This window comes from Cherax quadricarinatus, chromosome 15 (assembly GCF_038502225.1).
Source record: "Cherax quadricarinatus isolate ZL_2023a chromosome 15, ASM3850222v1, whole genome shotgun sequence".
NCBI lineage: Eukaryota > Metazoa > Arthropoda > Malacostraca > Decapoda > Parastacidae > Cherax > Cherax quadricarinatus.
The window spans coordinates 42,768,985-42,791,776 of NC_091306.1; the positions used below are offsets into that span (position 1 = coordinate 42,768,985).

The 22,792-nt window shown below is 43.9% G+C and overlaps 1 protein-coding gene across 1 annotated transcript in view; it reads left to right on the top strand.

Annotated features, from left to right (window-relative positions):
- LOC128703314 (protein bric-a-brac 2) overlaps nucleotides 1–22,792 on the top strand; it is a 187,834-nt gene that overhangs the window by 29,114 nt on the left and 135,928 nt on the right. Inside the window, exon 2 of the mRNA XM_053797930.2 lies at nucleotides 2,085–2,118. Coding sequence (XP_053653905.1) covers nucleotides 2,113–2,118 — 6 coding nt within the window. The 5' untranslated portion in view covers nucleotides 2,085–2,112. The remainder of the gene's footprint in view (nucleotides 1–2,084; nucleotides 2,119–22,792) is intronic.

Here is a 22,792-nt window from a genome sequence, read left to right on the forward strand (position 1 = left end):
GCAGATCTGCTGAAGAGGGGCCCTTCCCTGGAAGGGAGGAAGGTCCCTTGTTGTGAAGGTCTTTTTCTAAAGGCGGTGGAGTCACCCCCTCTCATTCCTCGGATCAAACCTCATTACCTCTCTGCAGCTGCTGTGTGGCCACGATAAACAAATCCTTGGACTTGTGTTTACAGTACGGAAGATCGAGCCTCCAGCACTCCAGGCATAAATATGATAATAATCTCAAGCTAACTTTCAGTGTTGTGGTTTCTCATGACCATCGTCTGGGAGACGAGTGATAAGATGCTTCACACACGCTGCTAGCAGCACTTGAAACACTGGTAGCAACACTTGCAACACTGGTAGCAACACTTGCAACACTGGTAGCAACGCTTGCAACACTGGTAGCAACGCTTGCAACACTGGTAGCAACGCTTGCAACACTGGTAGCAACGCTTGCAACACTGGTAGCAACGCTTGCAACACTGGTAGCAACACTTGCAACACTGGTAGCAACACTTGCAACACTGGTAGCAACACTTGCAACACTGGTAGCAACACTTGCAACACTGGTAGCAACACTTGCAACACTGGTAGCAACACTGGTAGCAACACTTGCAACACTGGTAGCAACACTTGCAACACTGGTAGCAACACTTGCAACACTGGTAGCAACACTTGCAACACTGGTAGCAACACTTGCAACACTGGTAGCAACACTTGCAACACTGGTAGCAACACTTGCAACACTGGTAGCAGCACTTGCAACACTGGTAGCAACACTTGCAACACTGGTAGCAACACTTGCAACACTGGTAGCAGCACCAAGCATTGCTTGCCACACACTTGGTAGCAACACCAAGCAACACTTGACACACACTGGTGGTAGCACCTAGAAACACTTGCCACTTGTCCGAGCTGAGAGACTTCAGTGATGTCAGCCTGAACCGGGAGACTTCAGTAGGACAATGAGGATATCATCAAGTACTCTATCAAGGGTCATCAGCTACAACAGCTTCAAAGACTTCCTTTCAGCAGAGCTAGAGTTACTACCACTTAGGAGTTACCGTCTCTCAGGATAGTCTATCCCATTCACAGGAGAAATTGAATCTTTATCTCCATCAGAGCGGAGGCAAGATGAATTATACACAGGAGACAGATGAAAGGAAAAAGGGGAGTGGATGTTGGATATATCCAAACTATGACGATGCTGCAGGGAGTTCCGGGCGTCAACGCCCCCCCTTCTCCCCCCTGCTTCCCGGTCCATAACCAGCGGCGGAGATGTAACACCAGCCGTGGGCTGCTGCAAAAGTATATACAAGAGTAATGGGAACCAATGATAAGCGTGTCCCTGTCACTATGCATCACACGGGATAGTTTCTATACATTAATGACTTCTTGTTTTAGTCGAGACTCTTCAGCAGGGTAATGAGAACCTGGCCATCACCCCACCATGGGTTCAACAGCTATGGAATTTCTAGATTTTCATGCCTGTAGATTATTATAATCATGGGGGAGCGCTAAACTCATAGGATTATACAGAGCCTGTGGGGGGATGGAAAGTATTCAGACTCAATTCAGGGAACGGGGCACAGATCCAATTCCTTAGATCAAGAGCCCCTCACCAGGGTCAAGCAACCTCCCTTGAGGGGTCATTCCTGTAGAGTTATCGCTACCATAACTACCATCGTTCAGGCTGGCCTGTTGCAGTACACAGGGAAAAGTTATCTGTGGAAATACGTTTTATTTTATCTACAAGTCACCAATATTTCTGTATCTATAGTTCATGGAAATAAATGGTATAAAATACCGACACAATGGAAATATAAACACAAATGCAGTATAATGTGATCCTTTATTGACAACGTTTCACCCACACAGTGGGCTTTTTCAAGTCTCACACGGATCTACCTGGGGTACTCTCGTACCTTCCAACCCCAGGTAGATCTGTGTGTGACTTGAAAAAGCCCACTGTGTGGGTGAAACGTTGTCAATAAAGGATCACATTATACTGCATTTGTGTTTATATTTCCATCTATAGTTCATGCTAGACGTACTATTATTAGTGTTCATAAATGTAACTGCTGTATCTTCTTGTGTTGCAGGTGTGTCACGTGAACAACTGTAGATTTAATGCAGGTAAGTGAAGAGAGACACAGAGAGAGAGAGACAGAGACACTTCTGAGAAGTATGTCACAGGTTTCAAGAAATGTCTTCGCGCAATCTGAACCGAGGCAGAGTTTCTCCGGTGACTGGTCAACTAAACTGTCCCTTACTTCCACGTGATTACTGAATATCTTCACCACGTGTGTGTTTTGTAGTCTCTTACATGTATTTCACTGGCCACACAAACAACTTTTCACAGGCAGCAGTAAATTGAAGATACGCTTACAAATCAAGTTTTATTAAAAAAATTATGATTTTTCGCCCAGTAAGGGTTTAGCAGGTAACGTAATAATGTTCTTACTAAGCGAAAAGTTTGCTCTATGTATTTTCAATTTACTACACCTAAAAGTACTGTTTGTAAACATCAACCAAATCATATACATGATTTTAGAGATATCAATCCGCTCCCAGCCGTGTTATACAGTCATTTCGCACTGTCGTTTCTTCCGGCTGTCCCGTCGCCCCTGTATCTGTTCCTTGTCCTTTTCCTTCCCCATTCTGCGAAATATATTCAGAGAAAATCCCCAAACGAGGAACTTCATACAATGACCCGTTCAGTGGCGCCATTGGCGCTGGCGGAGCCGGGGCAGGAGTCCATTGGTCACTGAAATGGTCACTGAAAGTTTACTTAAATCTCTGTTGTAAGGATTATTACATTCTTGAGGGGTGATTTCTGTAATGCGTTACGTAAAACAAGGGTACACGGTATTATTTATAGAAGAAGCTTAGATCCAGGTGAAATACCAGAGGCTTAAAAATGGCAGATATAACCCCCTCTTTACAAACAACAATCGAATAGAAAAAAAATAATTCAGTAGCACTAACATCATGTATCATAAAATTATATGAAAGAGTTCTGAGAGACTGAGTTATTGACTTAATGGAGAGAAACTAGTCTACAGAACCCACGTCAACACGATTTTAGAGGGAGAGGATCTTGCCTGTTACCACAGTTATATCACTGTGACAAAATTATTCAAGTTTTGGAAGGAAAACAAAACACTGAAGTAACCTAAACGGATTTAGTAAAGATATTTGACAAATGCGACCATAAAGTAATGGATCATAAAATAAGGTCAACAGGTATATCAAGAAAAAGAAATGGACAGTGAAATTTCCAAAAGATTACGAAAGCCAGTTTCTGTAAAGTAAAAAATTCAGTACTCCAAGGTGTGGTCTTAGCACCCTCACCGTTTCCATTTTTATAGCAAACAGAAAACTATCCACAGATTCGTATCATCTGCATGCGACACCAAAATAAGTACGAGAGTCACCTCAGTTGAAAGAAAAACCTACAAACAGATGTTAATAAAGTCTTCCTATGGACAAATATAAATACGATACTCAATGGTGATAAGTTTTAACTTTTCAAATATCTGAAGAATAAAGGACAAACGAGCAGCACAGTCCTCAGAATGTAGGTAGACCAACACATAGAACAGTGTTATTCACTAATTTTTGCAAGAGGGCCACTTCGGTTAAACACATTGAGAGAGCCGCAGCTACTGCAAGTTAGCGTAACTCAACTAAATTAAGTAGTACCGAGCTGCTAGTGCAATATAATAAATGAGACAAATTAGACATGGTAATATTAGCCTGCATATCTTGTTATTAATAGCAAAATAAAGACCAACCTTACTTAATGCTGTGATGAGCGGAAGTGTGCTAGCTGCTGCTTAACTCTTGTCATGGAATATTTGTAGTTTGTCACTGCAATCCTTGTAGGACAATCCAGATGTGCATTGGTCAGTTTGTTTCTCTGTTTTTTCTTCACAATTTTCATTGTTGAAAATGTTGATTCACACGTGTACGTGCTCACAAAAAAGGACATCAACTTTTACACACACACACTGCTTCAGAGATGGATAGTCTGTGTCAGGGACCAAGTTCCAGAAGTGGAAGACATCTTTGTGTTTAGCATTCAGGGCTTTAAGGGAGTCATTTGTTTGCAGCTCAACAATCTCACATTCCACTGCAGCACGATCAGGGCAAAGATCTGTGATAACTGAGGTCAGGGATGACACTGGTACATGTAAGGGGTTGTTCTCGTGGAAAAAGAATAGAAGTGCACTTAATATATCCTCTCCTCTCGTTTGGCCTTGCAGTGGTAACAAACACAATAGTTCCTCCCGAAGAGAGTCTTCTTTCGGAAACCTGGCCCATACACACACTTGAGCAACTTCACACACATCTGTGTTTTCATCCAATGCAATACTAAAACATGGTGCAGCTGATAAATCTGCAATCAACTGGCCACGAATGTCTACCAATTTCTTCTACCCTTCTCATTACTGTTGAGTCTGATAGCTGTAGTCCTCTAATTTGCTTTATGATTTCATCTTTGTTATTAAAGTCAGCGTACATTATTTCAGACGAGGCCAAAAAACTCTCTTTAATTACCTCTGCGTCTGTAAAGGCCTTCTTATGCTTAGCCAATATCCATGCAATTTCAAATGACGCCTCTGTCAAATTTTCAGCAGTAGAGGTCGATCTGTGAATCAGTTTTTGCTGTCCTACTATCAAGGCAGTAAGTTGCTCAATTTTATTTTTTCTCAGGCTACTCAAAGGCGGGTACGTCTTATTGAAGTTTGGATGTGTTGTTTTGAGATGACGTTCTAAATTTCCGCGTTTGAAACCAGAGCACAACACCTTTTGACAAATTAAACAATGAATTTGTATCATGAAGCACGAAGGCAAATTCTTCCGTCCATTTTTCTTGAAATTTTCTATGTTCATCTTGTATCGCTCGTACCTCTCTCTTTTTGGTTACCTGTCCCTCACAGTCTCCTTGTTGACCACTCGTTTCCCCTCCATCCTCCTTTTCTACTGGTCGGGTCTGGGATGGCTGTTCATCACTATTGCGTTTTTGTTTACCCACAAATCGATCCATCATAACGGACACTACTTGACTGCACTTTGGTTTCAAGTAAAACTAGCCCATCGCAGCTACCTTCCACAAGCAGCAACAGTTAAGTCGTTACTTTCATACATGTTGCCGCAGTCTCAAATATCTGTTGCCTATTTTCAAACACAAATCTCCAAGAATAACGAAATACGTCCAGTCTCCCCCGAAAGCTTGAACTCAACTGATTCAGCGAGACCACCGACGCCTAGAGCTAGACGTGTCCCTGATCAGTTTCCCGTAGTGGGCACGTATGATTTCTGTACAACTAGGGTAGGGATGTTAGAATGTTATCTCTTACTGTGACTTCGTCTTCCATCTCACCTCATGAAAATATGTATCTTACTTAAAAAATAAATATAGAAAAATAATTTTTCATTAATTAATTCATATATTTTTCAAGAGCCGTGAATCGAGTCATCGCGAGCCGCGCAATGAATACCATTTAAAAGATTTAGGAATATTTATATCAGATCTCTCGTTTGGAAAACACATTAAGGAAAATGCAGCAGACGCACGGGAAATGATGGGGGATGACTCGCGAAATCGTAATGACACGATTGTAAACAAACCATACCACGGGCGGGATTAAAACCCGTGGCCAGAGTCATGAAACTCCGGACCGACGCTTTAGCCACTGGACCAGCTGGCTAAAATAAGATTAAACCAACTAGGTATATTTATACACCATAAGAAGGTTAGCACTGGCACCACTGACTCTCTGACCGCGGGTTCTATTCCCACCCGTGCGGGATAGAGGAGCATCTGATCCCCCTGACTGGCATATATCACAGGTTTAATAAATTAGATACATGTCCAACACTTAGGTATTTTTAATGACGAAAACGTTTCGCCACACAGTGGCGCCACTGTGTGGCGAAACGTTTGCACAATAAAGATACCAAGTGTTGTACATGTGTCTAATTTACCAACTTGTCGGTTCTCTGAACTATTTATCTACAATTTCACAGGTTTGCTTAATCCGTCAATGGAAAATCCTGACACTAGTCTTAGTCATCAGCTGGCAGTGTTCGTTGGTGCCGGCACCAGGGTGGGGGGCGGGGGACGGAGGCAGCAACACTACCTCAAGACATACTGGAACATGGCGAGCTGTTAGTGCCACTATGGTAGACCACTTCTGACTTACTAATGTTGCGCTCACTGGTCTAAGTGTTCCTATGGAAGACCACTTCCTCGGTGACCCAGACTTGCTTGTACCGCATGAAGCTGAAGAAGTACTTCCTAATATCACAGTAACTCCTGTATTGAGCAACCCTACAGTAGACAGAGGCTGAATATATCTACTCAACGCTGAGGCAACTCTTAGCTCTGTATTTATTATTATTATTATAATCAAGGGGGAAGCGCTAAACCCGGAGGATTATACAGCGCCTGGGGGGGTTATGTGGAAGGCATTCAGGCTTAATTCGGGGAACTGGAGCACAGATCCAATTCCCTAAATCAAGAGCCCCTCACCAACATCAAGGAACCTTCCTTGAGGGGTCTTAGCTCTGTAGATGGCTTTATTCTCTCACCTTCGAATTGACTAAGTTGCTAGCTGATTGAAAGACAATTTGATGAAGGACGATGAAAGTTGACTGAGGGATGACGAGGGAATGACTGAGAGGGGAATGAATTTACTGGAGGTGGAGAAGGGAGAAAAGGGGGAGACTGAATTATTTTTAGTTAAAAAAATTTTAGGGGTCTGGTTGGTTGTAGGGAATATTTTTGGAAATTGGTTCACGAGGCAGGTGCCAAGAGGCAGGTACCAGGAGGCAGGTGCCAGGAGGCAGGTGGCAGGAGGCAGGTGCCAGGAGGCAGGTGCCAGGAGGCAGGTGCCAGGAGGCAGGTGCCAGGAGGCAGGAGGCAGGTGGCAGGAGGCAGGTGCCAGGAGGCAGGTGCCAGGAGGCAGGTGCCAGGAGGCAGGTGCCAGGAGGCAGGTGCCAGGAGGCAGGTGGCAGGAGGCAGGTGCCAGGAGGCAGGTGCCAGGAGGCAGGTGCCAGGAGGCAGGTGCCAGGGCACATATCTATTCCGAGGCATTTTTTTCATACTCTCGCAGTCTGATCAGATTCGCCTGGCTGTTACTACCCGCGGCTGGCATACCCACGTAACCATAACCTCTCTGATAAGGACGCTGTTTACAGGAACTTGCTCAATATCCTCTTGAAGTTCCACATTTCTTCCAGCATTACTGTTTACATATCCTTGTAGGAAGAAGAATGTTAAATCCAATCTTGGAAGAAGGTTGAAGAATGTTAAATCTTATTTTTAAGCTCAGTTATCTCACCTGCCTTGAGCGGAGGTGTGAGCACAGGTGTGAGCATCTCACCTACTTTGAGAGCATAAGTGTTTTAAAGACTACCATAAATGGTACGAGTTCTCTACTTTACAAAGGGTATCAAGAGCCAGTATATAATTTCCTTGGTCCTGGTTACACGCGCCGAGGCGTCTGACAGAAAGCACTGAGGCGTCTGACAGACAGCACTGAGGCGTCTGACAGTATTATTCCTTCTAAGTTGTGATTTAATAACGGTTCAGAACCAGCCGTAACGTCGTCTAGATTTTTGTTTGTGATATATAAATTATGTATTACCTAATTCTTCACCTTGATCTTCCACCTCTTCCCTCACCTTGATTCTTCACCTGCTCCTTCACCTTGATCCTTCACCTTGATTTTTCACTTGCTCCTTCACCTTGATCCTTCCATTCCTTTAAGCAACCTGCGTTTTTCAACTTAGGTTCGCTTTGAGGTTCTCATTCTTACTAAAGTAATTGGGGGTCTTCACCGTTGAACCTGTTGATGTGTTGATGGCTCTGCGGGGCACTGTTGATGGCTCTGCGGGGCACTGTTGATGGCTCTGCGGGGCACTGTTGATGGCTCTGCGGGGCACTGTTGATGGCTCTGCGGGGCACTGTTGATGGCTCTGCGGGGCACTGTTGATGGCTCTGCGGGGCACTGTTGATGGCCCCGTGATGCACTGTCACCGACCATGCCTCCTGGCTGGCAATTCGATCACTCAGACTACTGGTACTAGCAGCACGCACTGCGGCCTAATTACACAGTGGTGGCCCATGCTAACCTCCCTATGATGCAGAGAAATACTTTATTACATGACTCTTATTAAAGCCAGGTGGCCCAGTGGTTAACGCACTGGCCTGCGAGTTTCAGAACTTACTTGTCGTGGGTTTAAACCCCCCCCTCCCACCCGTTCCTTGATTTGTTTACAGCTGCTTGTGATTTGTGATGAATGGTTTGAAAAACCGACAAGTTGAAGATTGAGACACTTATGCAGCATATGGGAATCTTTATTCAGGAAACGTTTCGCCACACAGTGGCTTCATCAGTCCAATACAAAGAGGAAGGCGTAAGGAGAGGAGGAGTATGAGGTAATCAGTCCCTCAGCCTGGAGTCGATGTGTTCAGTCCATCAATCTTGTAGAATGTACAGCATAGGGCCGTAGACGTGGCTTATATACTGTAGTGAGGTGACGTGAAGCAAGTGGAGGCGGGGTCATACTTCGACTAGTGGATGGTACCACTATGACCCCGCCTCCACCTGCTTCACGTCACCTCACTACAGTATATAAGCCACGTCTACGGCCCTATGCTGTACATTCTACAAGATTGATGGACTGAACACATCGACTCCAGGCTGAGGGACTGATTACCTCATACTCCTCCTCTCCTTACGCCTTCCTCTTTGTATTGGACTGATGAAGCCACTGTGTGGCGAAACGTTTCCTGAATAAAGATTCCCATATGCTGCATAAGTGTCTCAATCTTCTGCTTGTGATTTGTTGAGCTATAAAATAATTGCCTCGTTGTTGGTGGACTGAGATAAATGGTATAAAATACAGACACGGTGGAAAAAATAGACACAAATGCAGTATAATGTGATCCTTTGACTACGTTTCGCCCACACAGTGGGCTTTATCAGTTCCCAGTGAGATCTACCTGGGTAAAAGTGCGTGAGTATATATAGTGTGGAGTGTCAGGTGGAGAATGTTGGGTAGATTAGATTTGAGACGGACCTTCTCCACCTGACTTTCCACACTATATATACTCGTGTACTCTTTACCCAGGTAGATCTGTTTGTGACTTGAAGACCACTGTGTGGGCGAAACGTTGTCAGTATAGAATCGCATTCTACTGCACTTGTGTATTTTTCTATAACGGTAGACTGGAAATAGACATCAACGAAGTTTTGCAGATGAACGAGGGAAAAATACAACAATTACAAGTAACATCTACTCTGTTACGGAAACAAAAAACTTGAAGTGTACCAGATCATCGCTGTGCGTGAATGTGAAGTGTATTATTATCCACTCTGAGGAGAGATTACGCTTGTTGAGAGGAAGCTGCGAGTAATTATACACATACTGTTCTCTTTAAAGGTTTTCAAGCAAGAGGTGTGTGTGTCTGTGTGTACGTTCACACACGTTCTGCGTTACTCTCAGTGGTGATAAATTTAGACACATGTGCAACTCTTGGGTATCTTTATTGAGGAAAGGTTTCGCCACACAGTGGCTTCATCAGTCCATACGTAGGAGAAACTTGAAGAACTGGAGGAGAATGAGGTAATCAGTCCCTCAACCTTGAGTCGATGTGTTCAAGATTGATGGACTGAACACATCGACTCAAGGTTGAGGGACTGATTACCTCATTCTTCTCCTGTTCTTCAAGTTTCTCCTACGTATGGACTGATGAAGCCACTGTGTGGCGAAACGTTTCCTCAATAAAGATACCCAAGAGTTGCACATGTGTCTAATTTACGTATGGACTGATGAAGCCACTGTGTGGCGAAACGTTTCCTCAATAAAGATACCCAAGAGTTGCACATGTGTCTAATTTATCAACATGTCGGTTCTCTGAACCATTCATCTACAAACTCTGTGATACATGAACTATGTTTTCGGGGGTTAACGCCCCCCATGGCCCGGCTCTAGATCGGATCTGGTATACCAAAGCCTGCTTTTCCTGGCCGCACATAACCGTGGTCTGTAACTTGACCGTCCAGCGCTCTACCATATCCACTACTAGGCTTCTAAGAGAAAGGAATCGGAACTAGTACTTTCTGTACTAAATTCGGACTGTCAGTTTACAGATTTACGAACCTCCCCCCCCCATCCCTGACAGCTTTTTACTAAAGCTCAGTTTGAGGTTGACAGCTTTATGTTTAGGCGAGGTAGGTGGAGCATATAGGGAAGCATTAATCACGACATTAAACAGCACGAAACTGAGAACTTCCCCTTAGTGGTGTACGTCTTCTAAAACTTCGGTAGAAAACAGAGGATAGTATCTGACAACACATCCAATTGAGTAGGTTACCCCCAATATTTATTCTGGCTAGTTACGTCGAATAACCGTTCTGTTTGCAATATCAAAGACGGATTTTTAGATCAAGATGTGCTAAAATCAGTAAGAGGTATGTGTAGAGAGAAAAATGGCAGTACAATTCTGCAAGCATTTTCCGTTCATGAAGCTACAGAGATAAGGCGACAGTTGGTGAATGATTCTACGGTATAATCTGTTAAGTATCATTGTTTCAAGTTTTTTTACAAAGACATCTAGTTAAGGAGAATGGTGTAAATTTATCAGGTTGAGGGACTGACCACCTCAAAACTTTAAGGGTGATGGACTGATTACATCGTCTTCAAGTATCTTCTGCTTCTATCAACTTTTCTGTACTCGACTGAAGAAGACACATATGCAACAGTTAGGTATCTTTATTTCGAAACGTTTCGCCTACACAGTAGGCTTCTTCAGTCGAGTACAGAAAAGTTGATAGAAGCAGAAGATACTTGAAGACGATGTAATCAGTCCATCACCCTTAAAGTTTTGAGGTGGTCAGTCCCTCAGTCTGGAGAAGAGCATTGTTCCGTTGTCTGAAACAATATGAAGTTGAAGTGACAGGATGGAGCTTTATATAGTGCCAGGGGGTGAGACGTAGGTTGCTTTGGGAGGGCAGGTCCCTCTCAAACCCAGCCGTTCTCACAAGTAGAGGTTGTCGAAGTTGATGGTAAAGATACCTAACTGTTGCATATGTGTCTTACCTAACAATCTGTCGGTATTTTATACCATTTTAATGTTCATTCTGTCAGACACTGCAACACAAGGGTATCTTGGTACAGACCATCAACTTCGACAACCTCTACTTGTGAGAACGGCTGGGTTTGAGAGGGACCTGCCCTCCCAAAGCAACCTACGTCTCACCCCCTGGCACTATATAAAGCTCCATCCTGTCACTTCAACTTCATATTGTTTCAGACAACGGAACAATGCTCTTCTCCAGACTGAGGGACTGACCACCTCAAAACTTTAAGGGTGATGGACTGATTACATCGTCTTCAAGTATCTTCTGCTTCTATCAACTTTTCTGTACTCGACTGAAGAAGCCTACTGTGTAGGCGAAACGTTTCGAAATAAAGATACCTAACTGTTGCATATGTGTCTTACCTAACAATCTGTCGGTATTTTATACCATTTTAATGTTCATTCGACTGAAGAAGCCTACTGTGTAAGCGAAACGTTTCGAAATAAAGATACCTAACTGTTGCATATGTGTCTTACCTAACAACGATAGCTACAATGAGACTATTGGTGAAGGAAGTAGGAAAAACTCTCGATGTAACTTGACATTAACGTGACCCAGCGTCGGAGTACAAATAGTTGAGCACACACAAGTGCACATTATGTACACATCCATGAGAGGATGGGGAGAGGAGAGGAAGTATTAAGGTTGATGGGAGGAGAGGGCGATAGATTGGAATTGATAGATGAAGTTGATTTTTTTTTTATCAGGGGGAGACTACAACCGTAGATGTCCTGTAGCTCCTGGTAACGAAAGGCAATCAGGTTCAATGGAAGGACAGGGATGATGCGTTCAGTTCCTTGGATCAAGAGACCCTCACCCGCATAAAGGAGTGGGAGTAGAGATTAGGGTCCGAATTGATCACTGATAACGTTACCGAGACAACATGTGGAGACGATGGTGGTGATATAGTGATGATTGTGATGGTAGTGAGCTAGGTTGTGGACGATTGTGATGGTGATCGATAGGATAACCATGAAAAAATCTTGTATTAAAAAAATATGGAGACACTGACAGATAACCAAAAACAAAACCAGGGGGGAAAAAAGCGTGGACGGCATATGTTTTAAATTGCTTATTACAATAAGTATAAAAAAATAAATACTTAAAATACCCCTCGAGGAAGAGTATCACAAGCGCAAAAAGATGCCAGAAAGCAGGAAGCTAAGCAGACGCATCCACAAGTAACAGTGCAGACTCAAGAGAGAACACATCCAAAGGGTCCACCGGACCCTGGCGAAGATCAGTAACAGAACAACAGACCGACACTTCAAAGCCTTAAATCTCCACTCTCTGGAGAGGCGTAGAATGAGGGGAGATATCATTGAAGTGTATAAGTGGATGACTAGCATAAACAAGGGAGACATTAATAAAGTACTGAGGGTGTCGAACCAGGTAAGAACCAGGAATAATGGATTTAAGTTGGATAAATTTAGATTTAGAAAGGACATAGGTAAGTACTGGTTTTCTAACAGAGTTGTAGATGCGTGGAACAGTCTTCCCAGTGGGGTGATAGAGGCTAGGACCTTGGGTAGCTTTAAGAAGAGACTGGACAAATATATGAGTGGGAGGGGCTGGGTTTGATTGGTGTCATTGGGTACAGGAGTTATTTCTAGGGAAGCTTTAGGTAGTAGTCGTTTTGATAAGGACCTGCCTCGCATGGGCCAGTAGGCCTTCTGCAGTGTTCCTCCATTCTTATGTTCTTATGTTCAAGTAGACGACTTTGATCGTCTCCTCGTGCCTCCCTCTAACATATTCCGGGATCGGGTAGGCAGACACCCAGAGAGAAAAGAGCCGAGCTGAAGTTTGACCCGAAAATTAGCAGGAATCACGGGTCGGCGGCGGACATCAACGAAGCTTGTCTCCAGCACTCACAGGAAGAGATTTGGAAAACGTTACACAGATACAAAGGTGAAGTTGCGTGTTTTCCAAAGTTTCATAACTTTAACCCTGCTAATGAAGACTGTTACCTCAGCAACTGTGTCGGAGGTACAACACACCTTGCTTATAGTTGAGTGAGGTACATACACCCAGCAGTCACTAGACTGACCCCACAGTCGGTCGCTAGACTGACCCCACAGTCGGTCGCTAGACTGACCCGACAGTCGGTCGCTAGACTGACCCGACAGTCGGTCGCTAGACTGACCCGACAGTCGGTCGCTAGACTGACCCGACAGTCGGTCGCTAGACTGACCCGACAGTCGGTCGCTAGACTGACCCGACAGTCGGTCGCTAGACTGACCCGACAGTCGGTCGCTAGACTGACCCGACAGTCGGTCGCTAGACTGACCCGACAGTCGGTCGCTAGACTGACCCGACAGTCGGTCGCTAGACTGACCCGACAGTCGGTCGCTAGACTGACCCGACAGTCGGTCGCTAGACTGACCCGACAGTCGGTCGCTAGACTGACCCGACAGTCGGTCGCTAGACTGACCCGACAGTCGGTCGCTAGACTGACCCGACAGTCGGTCGCTAGACTGACCCGACAGTCGGTCGCTAGACTGACCCGACAGTCGGTCGCTAGACTGACCCGACAGTCGGTCGCTAGACTGACCCGACAGTCGGTCGCTAGACTGACCCGACAGTCGGTCGCTAGACTGACCCGACAGTCGGTCGCTAGACTGACCCGACAGTCGGTCGCTAGACTGACCCGACAGTCGGTCGCTAGACTGACCCGACAGTCGGTCGCTAGACTGACCCGACAGTCAGCCGCTAGACTGACCCGACAGTCAGCCGCTAGACTGACCCAACAGTCAGTCGCTAGACTGACCCAACAGTCAGTCGCTAGACTGACCCAACAGTCAGCCGCTAGACTGACCCAACAGTCAGCCGCTAGACTGACCCAACAGTCAGCCGCTAGACTGACCCAACAGTCAGCCGCTAGACTGACCCAACAGTCAGCCGCTAGACTGACCCAACAGTCAGCCGCTAGACTGACCCAACAGTCAGCCGCTAGACTGACCCAACAGTCAGCCGCTAGACTGACCCAACAGTCAGTCGCTAGACTGACCCGACTGACTTAAATACACTCTGCTGAAGGCCATAGGAAACTGATAAAGCAAAATAATTAAACTTTACGGCCAAAGTCAAGTTAGTGTTGGTACAAGGAAATAAAGAGATGTTAAAATAGAGTGCCAGGACAAGACAACCTCACGTAGCACTAGATACTTACAGTTGCTGGGCAAGAGAAGTTAGGTGAAGTAGCCAGTATTTCTTCCTTCTTTTCACGATACGAGCGGTTAGTGACCCACACTTTTTTTTTTCTTGACGATATGAGCAATTTACTCAAGAGGTTTCTTCCCCATGATTGCACGAGATGTGTACTGAGGCTCTTCGTGTTGATTCACTCACGTTGATAGTGACTATGCTCCTCCTGTAGGCCAAAGTAAATAAAGGACTTAGAGAAGAAAGTATAGACAGGAATACCCGGACTACCAGGCGAGCACTTGGAGGTTTGGACGCTGGAACACAGGTGGCGTTGAAATATACTCACTCACCCCACTCACGCACGTCCTCTGAAAGGTATCTTTTCTCCTGGTGATGATTGTGGTGTTGGTGGTGATGATTGTAGTGTTGGTGGTGATGATTGTGGTGTTGGTGGTGATGATTGTGGTGTTGGTGGTGATGATTGTGGTGTGGTAATAATAATAATCTTTATTTCTACAAGTATATGTACAAGGCATACAGACCATAGCTGACGTCAGTGACATACTACTATGTAGAAAGCCCCTTGTTATGCAGAGCACTTCGAGAAATTAGGAAAATTTTGTCCCAGGATGCGACCCACACCAGTCGACTAACACCCAGGTACCCATTTTACTGATGGATGAACATGAACAGCAGGTGTCTTATGGAAATACGTTCTAATGTTTTCCAGCAGTACCGGGGGATCGATCACTGGACATCAGTGTGAGAGCTGAGTGTGCTAGCGATCGAGGTCGTATTGAAGATAGTGGTAGGAGTGGGGAGGGAGGTTAGCAGCATGGGTTGTGGTGATTACTGGGGTGGTGGTGATAGTAGCGGCATGGGCGGTGGTGGTGGTGACAGCAGCAGCATGGGTGGTGGTGGTGGTGACAGCAGCAGCATGGGTGGTGGTGGTGATTGCTGAGGTAGTGGTGATCATTGAGGTGTTAGCAATTATCTTAAGATTATCTGAAGATCGACTCGAGATGAGGGGGGGGGTCAGACCAGGCCTCCCGATGCTCTGATCAATCAGGCTATTGGTGCTAACCACACGCGATCCAGTGTATGCACCACAGCGACACCAGACTTTTAATTTTCTTGTTGGAGAAGCAACATTTGTCATCAGGGTCTTTGTCAGAGGAATGACTTGTATTCTGGCTTATATTCTGTTTTTGAAGTCCTCTTTTACGGCGAAGTTTACTCCCCGAAAGGGGGGGGGGGGTGTTATGACCAAGGTCATAATGTGATTAATTTATATGTATTATCCACTTAATATTATACTCGGGGTTTCTTTAATATTAGCTAAATTAAAGATTCCACTAGTTTATAATATTATCTGATTTAGGAATATACCCGGGTATGATGTATATATATATATCTTGAGTAATGTGTTAGGTAGGTACACCTGACTAAGGTTTATAACGAGGTATCTCCATTGGTGGGTAGTTTGCACCGCTCTACCCTCTCCCCCTTTTGACGAGTTGATGTCATGAAGGAATTTACTGTATATGGCAGTTCACTCTCTCTGCTGACTCAGTGTACATTGACTGAGCTACCCTCCTAGTACTCCGCCTTATTCTCACTTGGATAGAGAATTGGGTTATAGAAACTCCTGATCCAGCTTGTGGTTTATTGTGAAGTCTTCTGACAATCATATACTGTTATCTTCAGGTTACGATGTGACGACCAGTGTCAAGCTTAGAACTTTGTGATATATTCCTTATGCCAGGGAGTTACTCAGAAAAAGTGTTAATTCTCAATATATGTACTTGCACACAAGTAATGTTACTATTGAGGAAGCGGTAATATTCCTCTGATCATTGTCAAGTGTAGTGACCATAGTGACATGTACATTCTATTTAAGAGTTTTCTTGTGTGATGGAAAGTTTCTGACAGTGATATTTAATAGATATTTATGAATATCTAAAGTATTTAAGCTTTTAAATAAAAAGAAACTTGAAAAGACTGAGTAACTATTATTTGTGCCTTACATTTCTAAGTTTGGAACCATATCCTTTCATTCTATGAAGTGTGTTGTTACGGAGTGCACTAACGTGGCTAAAGATTAAGATTTGAACCGTAACACCGGGTAATAAACTTCAGGGCGCAGGCAACACTCCAGATGAACTCAAAACTACTGGAAACCAAATGGAAACTATCACAGCAGAAGAAGTAAGACGCAACACGAATCAGTACCATACTGGGGTAAATGGCTGCGGTATGAGCGACTGGTATATGCGAGGGATATATGGCTGGGGTACATGCGAGGGGAATATGTAGAAACTCTGAAACACGTGGAAAATACATAAACTCAGCCTAAGATGCCCTAAGCGGTAAGCCAGCGAGAGTCCACGGTCAGATGACCAAAAGCTCCAGCATTGGGTCACCATGTAACTAAGACCCAAGTCAGGTAACACACGTTCTGTTTCCTGACAGAGAAGTGAAGCAGTTAGACACTACTCACCAGGTGCTCCACCACACTTCTCATTATCTTATCCATAGCCTCAGAACACGGGCGACCGTATCGTTTCAGAAGTGGCCACTATAGTGGGCCACATAGCTAGAAATCGATGTGTGAGAGCTGCATGAATCTGAGTAACAGCGGTGATGATAAACTAAGACACATATGCAATACTTGGGTACCTAATTTATCAACTTGTCGGTTCTCTGAGCCATTTATCTACAAAACAATAGTGATGTACAGCCTTTTTTTTTTATCTAGTTAGGTAAATTAATTCTAGAAATCTCAGGCAAACTGCCGACTTTTGAAAAATGGTATATATGTGTCCTTCTCTTCAGGCTGCGGACTTCACGCTAGATATATTCCTGTTGAGAATCTTAACTTGTGGTTCAACAACATGTATCTGTCCTTTTCTTTCAGAATGTGAGAGGTACCAGAACCGGAACAGATACATAGACCATTTACTGCCCACCTATAGAGCTAATAAAACATTTAAATTGTCAATAAATGATTTAGAAAACCGACAAGCTGATAAATGATACACTTGTGCAACATTTGGGTATATTCTGAAAAACGTTTCGCCAGCCAGTGACTTCGCTGCAGTGGTGAAACGTTTTCAGAAAAAAGATACCTAAATCTTGTACAAGTATCTCATTTATCATTTAAAGTACCGGGAACTCCTCAGGGTCCTAAATATTTACACACCGAAGCAGAGAGAGAGAGAAACATGCATGTATATATATACAGAAAGTCCTTGAGGGCCTTATCTCAATTCTACACACTGCCATAACAATATCTTAAAGTGAGAGATATGGGAGAAAATGTGAAATAAACCCATCGAAAGTCAGGGGAGCCGTGGACACAGTAAAATAACACTATATCAACATCCGTGGGCCCAGACTATTTAACAACGTACCAGAAGATATCGGTCATACTGTAGAAGTCTTCAGGAGGAAACTCGACAAGTACCTTTGCCATGTACCGGAATAACCAAGCTGTGATGTATATGTGGTCAGTGGGCCGCCAGCTGCAACAACCTAAGTTGATTAGGAAGAAAAACCATACCCCCGGCCGGGATTGAACCCGCGGTCATAGTCTCAAAGCTCCAGCCCGTCGCGTTGCAATCGTGTCATTACGATTTCTTGAGTCTTGATTAGGAAGGCTAAGACTTGGGTTGCGGGAGTAGAAAAACTCTCGAAATCAGTCAGAGGTGCGTCATATATATACATTAACTGCTTCCAACTGTTGTATCAGTTGCTCAGTTTCTACTGATCTTTAGCTAGCAGTTTACACTACGTCTGTACTTCCTCTCTCACAACCCATTGTGACATAATCTCTGGACCCTTTACCTTTGATACAACCAGTTCACTCGGTAGTTTTTTCCCTTCTGCTGCTGTGTGTCTGGAGTCAAGTCACCCAATGTGTGTTTGCCTATTCTCTTTGATTATGTCTCTGACGTCACAGTAAACACCTTCGGTTCTTTGTTTAGATCCTCACAGACTTCCTTGTTATTATTTCTCTTGCGTTTAGGTTCCTCGTTTATTATCTGCATTTTCTGTGGTTCACGTCCTTTTGATGTGGCTGTGTGGAAATGTTGGTTCAGATTTAGGTCTAGCTGTTTTGTAATTCTCAAATTCTAGGCCACCTTCTCCACTCACCCGTGGCTATTCATTTCCAACAATTCTGCTCGCTTCTCAGATGTGTTGTAGTCTGCTCTCCGAGGGAAAAATGAACACAAATGCAGAATAATGCGATACTTTATTGACCACGTTTCGCCCACACAGTGGTCTTCACCAAGCCACAATTAGATTTACCTGGGTAAAGAGTACATGAGTATATATAGAATAGAAAGTCAGGTGGATAACATTGGGGAGGTTGGAGTTGAGACGGACCCGCTCTCTCAGGTTGGTCTTTGCTCTTATATTCTTGTTTTCCATTCTTGGCCTCTTTAGGTTAAATAACACTTCCTTTCTCCTGTTGTTACTGTTTTTTTGTTAGTTATAAATTTGCTCTCTACTTTTTGGTACTTCTCAGCGAGGTACTCAGTGTACATTATTATTATTATTAAAGATTCGCCGGTATTCTCCCGGCCCGGGCCTTTTCCAAGTGGTGGCCCGGCCTTGGCTCCCTCTTTAGGGAGTGTCTGAGACCTAAGTCTCCCATGGGAGGAGGCACAAGTACCTCCTCATCTTTGGGACCAAATGTCCCCAGGCCTAGCCACAAGCTAGGCCTCTCTGGTCTGCCATCCCCGCCCCAAGGGGGCTAATGGGAATGACAGTCTTATGAGCTAAAGGCTCGGGCTCAGGCACCTACCCTACCCTAGAAGGGTTAGGTATGGTGTCGATCGCTTCTCAGTGTACAGTGTCGGTCACGTTGAAAAAATGATATATACCGACAAATTGATGATTAAGACATGTGCAACAGCTGGGTATATTCATTGTTGAATAGTTTCGTCTACTTAGTAGGCTTCTTCAGTCAAATACAAAGGAAGCAGATGCTGTGAAGTGAAAATGATGTAATCAGTCCATCAACCTTGAAGAAATAGTATTTGTGTTCCTAACAAATAGAACACAAAGAGTAATAGTAAACAGTGTAAAGTTTGAGGCGGCTGCAGTGAAAAGTTCTCTTCCACAAGGCACATTTTCATATGGTTGCAGGGGTCGTGTCTCAGCTCGTGGTCATGCGTCTTACCTGGCCGTTTCCGGGTTCACTTCTGGTCTGATGACTCGCATTTTCTGCTGCAAAATGCAGATGGTAAGGTTAGAATATGGCATAAACCTTTGGGATGTGGTGGAATGGGAGATTCGCAGCATGAATGTGTAGGCGACAAATCTGCAGCAATTGCGTGATGCTGTCATGTCAACATGGACCAGAATGTCTAAGGAATGTTCATATCACTTTCTTGAATCCATGCCACGAAGAATTCAGATTGTTCTGGGGGCAGAGAGGAAGGGCCCGACTCAGTACTAGAAGCGTGTACCTAATAAAGTGGCCACTGAGTGTACATCCACATGTATCCAGAAACAAATATATACACATAAAAAATACATATATAGACATACACACATACAAACGCATACACACACACACACAGACGCGCGCACACACACACACACACACACACACATACACACACAGCCAATGTCAGTATATTTCCTATATAGTTATGGTATGGTGGAGTTACTGAAGACCACGTCAGAGCCAAGAGATCTGTAAGGCTTAACCTGACTGATAAATCTTATATTAGTAAACATTAGTCTTAGATACAGAAACAAGGGGTCCTAGTCGATCATGTATTGTCTCAACCTCATTAAAGTTGGTACCCATTTTCTCATGGTCTGTAGTTATGGGTCAAGATGACGTCAGAATAGAGCTATATGTTAAGCAAGGTGAAGAGATTTGATTAATACATTAAATAACATAGAACTAAGAACACCTTACCGTCACTCGTAGTTCGATCGAAGGCGCACTTAGCTCACACACACTGTGGTCCGGGGATCGATACTCCGGTATGGCTGGAAATATTAGGACGTGTATTCATAAGTTACCTCCTGTCCAGTGTTCGCCCATTAGTAAAATAGGTACCTAGGTATTAGTTGACTGGTGTGGGTCGCATCCAGGGGACAAAATTGAACTAATTTGCCCGAAATGCTCTGCATAACAAGCGGCTTTCTATATAGTGGAATGTCATTGATGTCAGATAGGCCTGTGTACCTTGTGCATGTACTTGTAGAAATAACGAATAGGTAAAACTTGCGATTTTGGCTTAAATAGCAACGCTCTTCTTGCCGAATAAGGCAAGCAAAATTTGTGTATGCAATAATTTCGCAAAAATTATTCTGAACCTAACGAAAAACAATATATTTCATTGTGTTTGTTTATTATTAAATTATTGTAAACTTATCTAAAATACATTTAGCTGGATTAAGCTAAATTAAATTGTGCTTTTTGTAATATGATTAGGTAAGTTTTCTAAGGTTCTTTTGGTACAAAATTATTAATTTTTACATTAACATAAATGAAAAAATATATCTTTAAACATGTAAGAGAAAATTTTAGAAAGGACTTAATTTTAAATGAGTTCTTGCTGAGTAATTTTATCTATTCGGCACAATAGCTATATATTATATTATATAATACAGTATACTCGGGGGAATTTATTTTTTTTTATTTCGAGATACACACCCATCTATCTGTACACTGTGGCTTCAGAGGAGCCACTGGCACTTAAATCCCGTGCATTCTACACTGCTGAGTTTCTTATTGGTGGCCGCTGCCTGTCAATGCTGTTCTCTCATTGGCTGCATCTTTATCACTATTGTTTACATCTGGTAGGAGCCGTCAGCGGGCCTCCCCTGACTCTTACAACACGCCCACCACACCGCATTTTATTTTTCGTGAATATAGAGCAAAAATTGTTTTCGAGGTAGCCATTTGCTTGAGATTACATTTAGAGCTGCCAGAGTATATGTTATACGCCTGATAACACGAACTTTGCTAGCCAGTGAAGCGGGGGAGTAGATAACTCCCGCTGATGTACTCTCTGGTCAACGACCCTTCGTCAAGTGGCTGCCTTGGAGCTGGCGAAAAGCTGCCACTCTCCCAGTCCTCAGATCAAATGTGGTTACCTCTCATCCCCCCCCCTTCCAGGTGAAATAATGTACAGACTTAAGGACAATGCAAAGAGAATTCACTGCCTCCGTTCAAGCGATACACTTCAGAACTGTATCATAATTGTCAGGCGAGAAGCACATTAGAGAGTTTAATATCTTTATTATGGATCCCACACCCAGCCTGTGGACGGTAGTCAAGAGATTACAGAGGTACATAATGGGTCCAGGAACTGGGAGACTGGTTACAAATGTACACTCTTAAAAAAGCCTTTACGAGAGTGGGAGGCGTTGTAGCCTGCAAAATATTCCCGATGAAGAGCAAAGAGTGTAGCAAGAACGATCAGAGATGATTGGCAGGTGTTGTATAGTGCAAGTGTTTGAATGACAAATGTTGCCTCGCAGGTGTTGTGTATAAATATGACAGTGTTTGGTACAGAAGAAATCTTTATACCAGACGACGCTTCCCTGTGTAGAGCTTTCTTCCACACTACGTTTCCCTCTGTCTAGAGTTTTATCACCTCATGATTGGATAAAACTCTAACCATACGTGAAACTGGCACCGACAGCCTTGTCGATCAGGTAGAGTCGAATAACTATAAAGCTTCAAAGGCTCTACGAGAGCCACCCTTTAAAGATAAGTTAGAGTGCCAGCACGCCCTCACCTGTCTTCCATCTGTGGACCGCAAGCTGCAAGCAGCAACAATCTGATTGATCAAGGTAACTGAATGAAGCCGCTGAAGGTGTGTGCAAAACATAGGCAAGGCTCAAGCTCCTGGTAATGTTTATTTGTACTTGAGTTTGTGTGTTGATGAGAAGGATGGGGAAGATGAGGAGGATGAAGAGGGAAGGATTAGGGGAAGGATTAGGAGAAGGATTAGGGGAATGATTAGGGGAAGGATTAGGGGAAGGATTAGAGGAAGGATTAGGGGAAAGATTAGGGGAAGGATTACGTGGAGAGAACAAGAAGAGAGGAATGATGAGAATGAGGGAGAATGAGGAGGGAAGAAATAAAGAGGAGGTTGAAATTGGGGAGAAGATAAGGAGTGGAGATGATAAGAATGAACAGGATGAATAGAAGTATACGAAGGATTGGAGAATGGAGAAGAGAGGAAGGATTAGAGAATGGAGAAGAGAGGACGGAGAGAGAAACGAGGCTTTGGCGATGAAAAATGAAGAGAGAAAAGAATGAGGATAAAGAAAAGAGAAGAGCATGGAGAGAAGAGAGACGAGAATGAGGAGGAGGAGGAGGAGATTGTCTTGAGTCAAGATAAGAGTATCTGAAGCTGCGTAGAAGTGGTCCAGCGTCCTCTGTCTGCCGTCCCTGTGTGTGTGTGTGTGTGTGTGTGTGTGTGTGTGTGTGTGTGTGTGTGTGTGTGTTAGTTACCATTTTGTCCTAA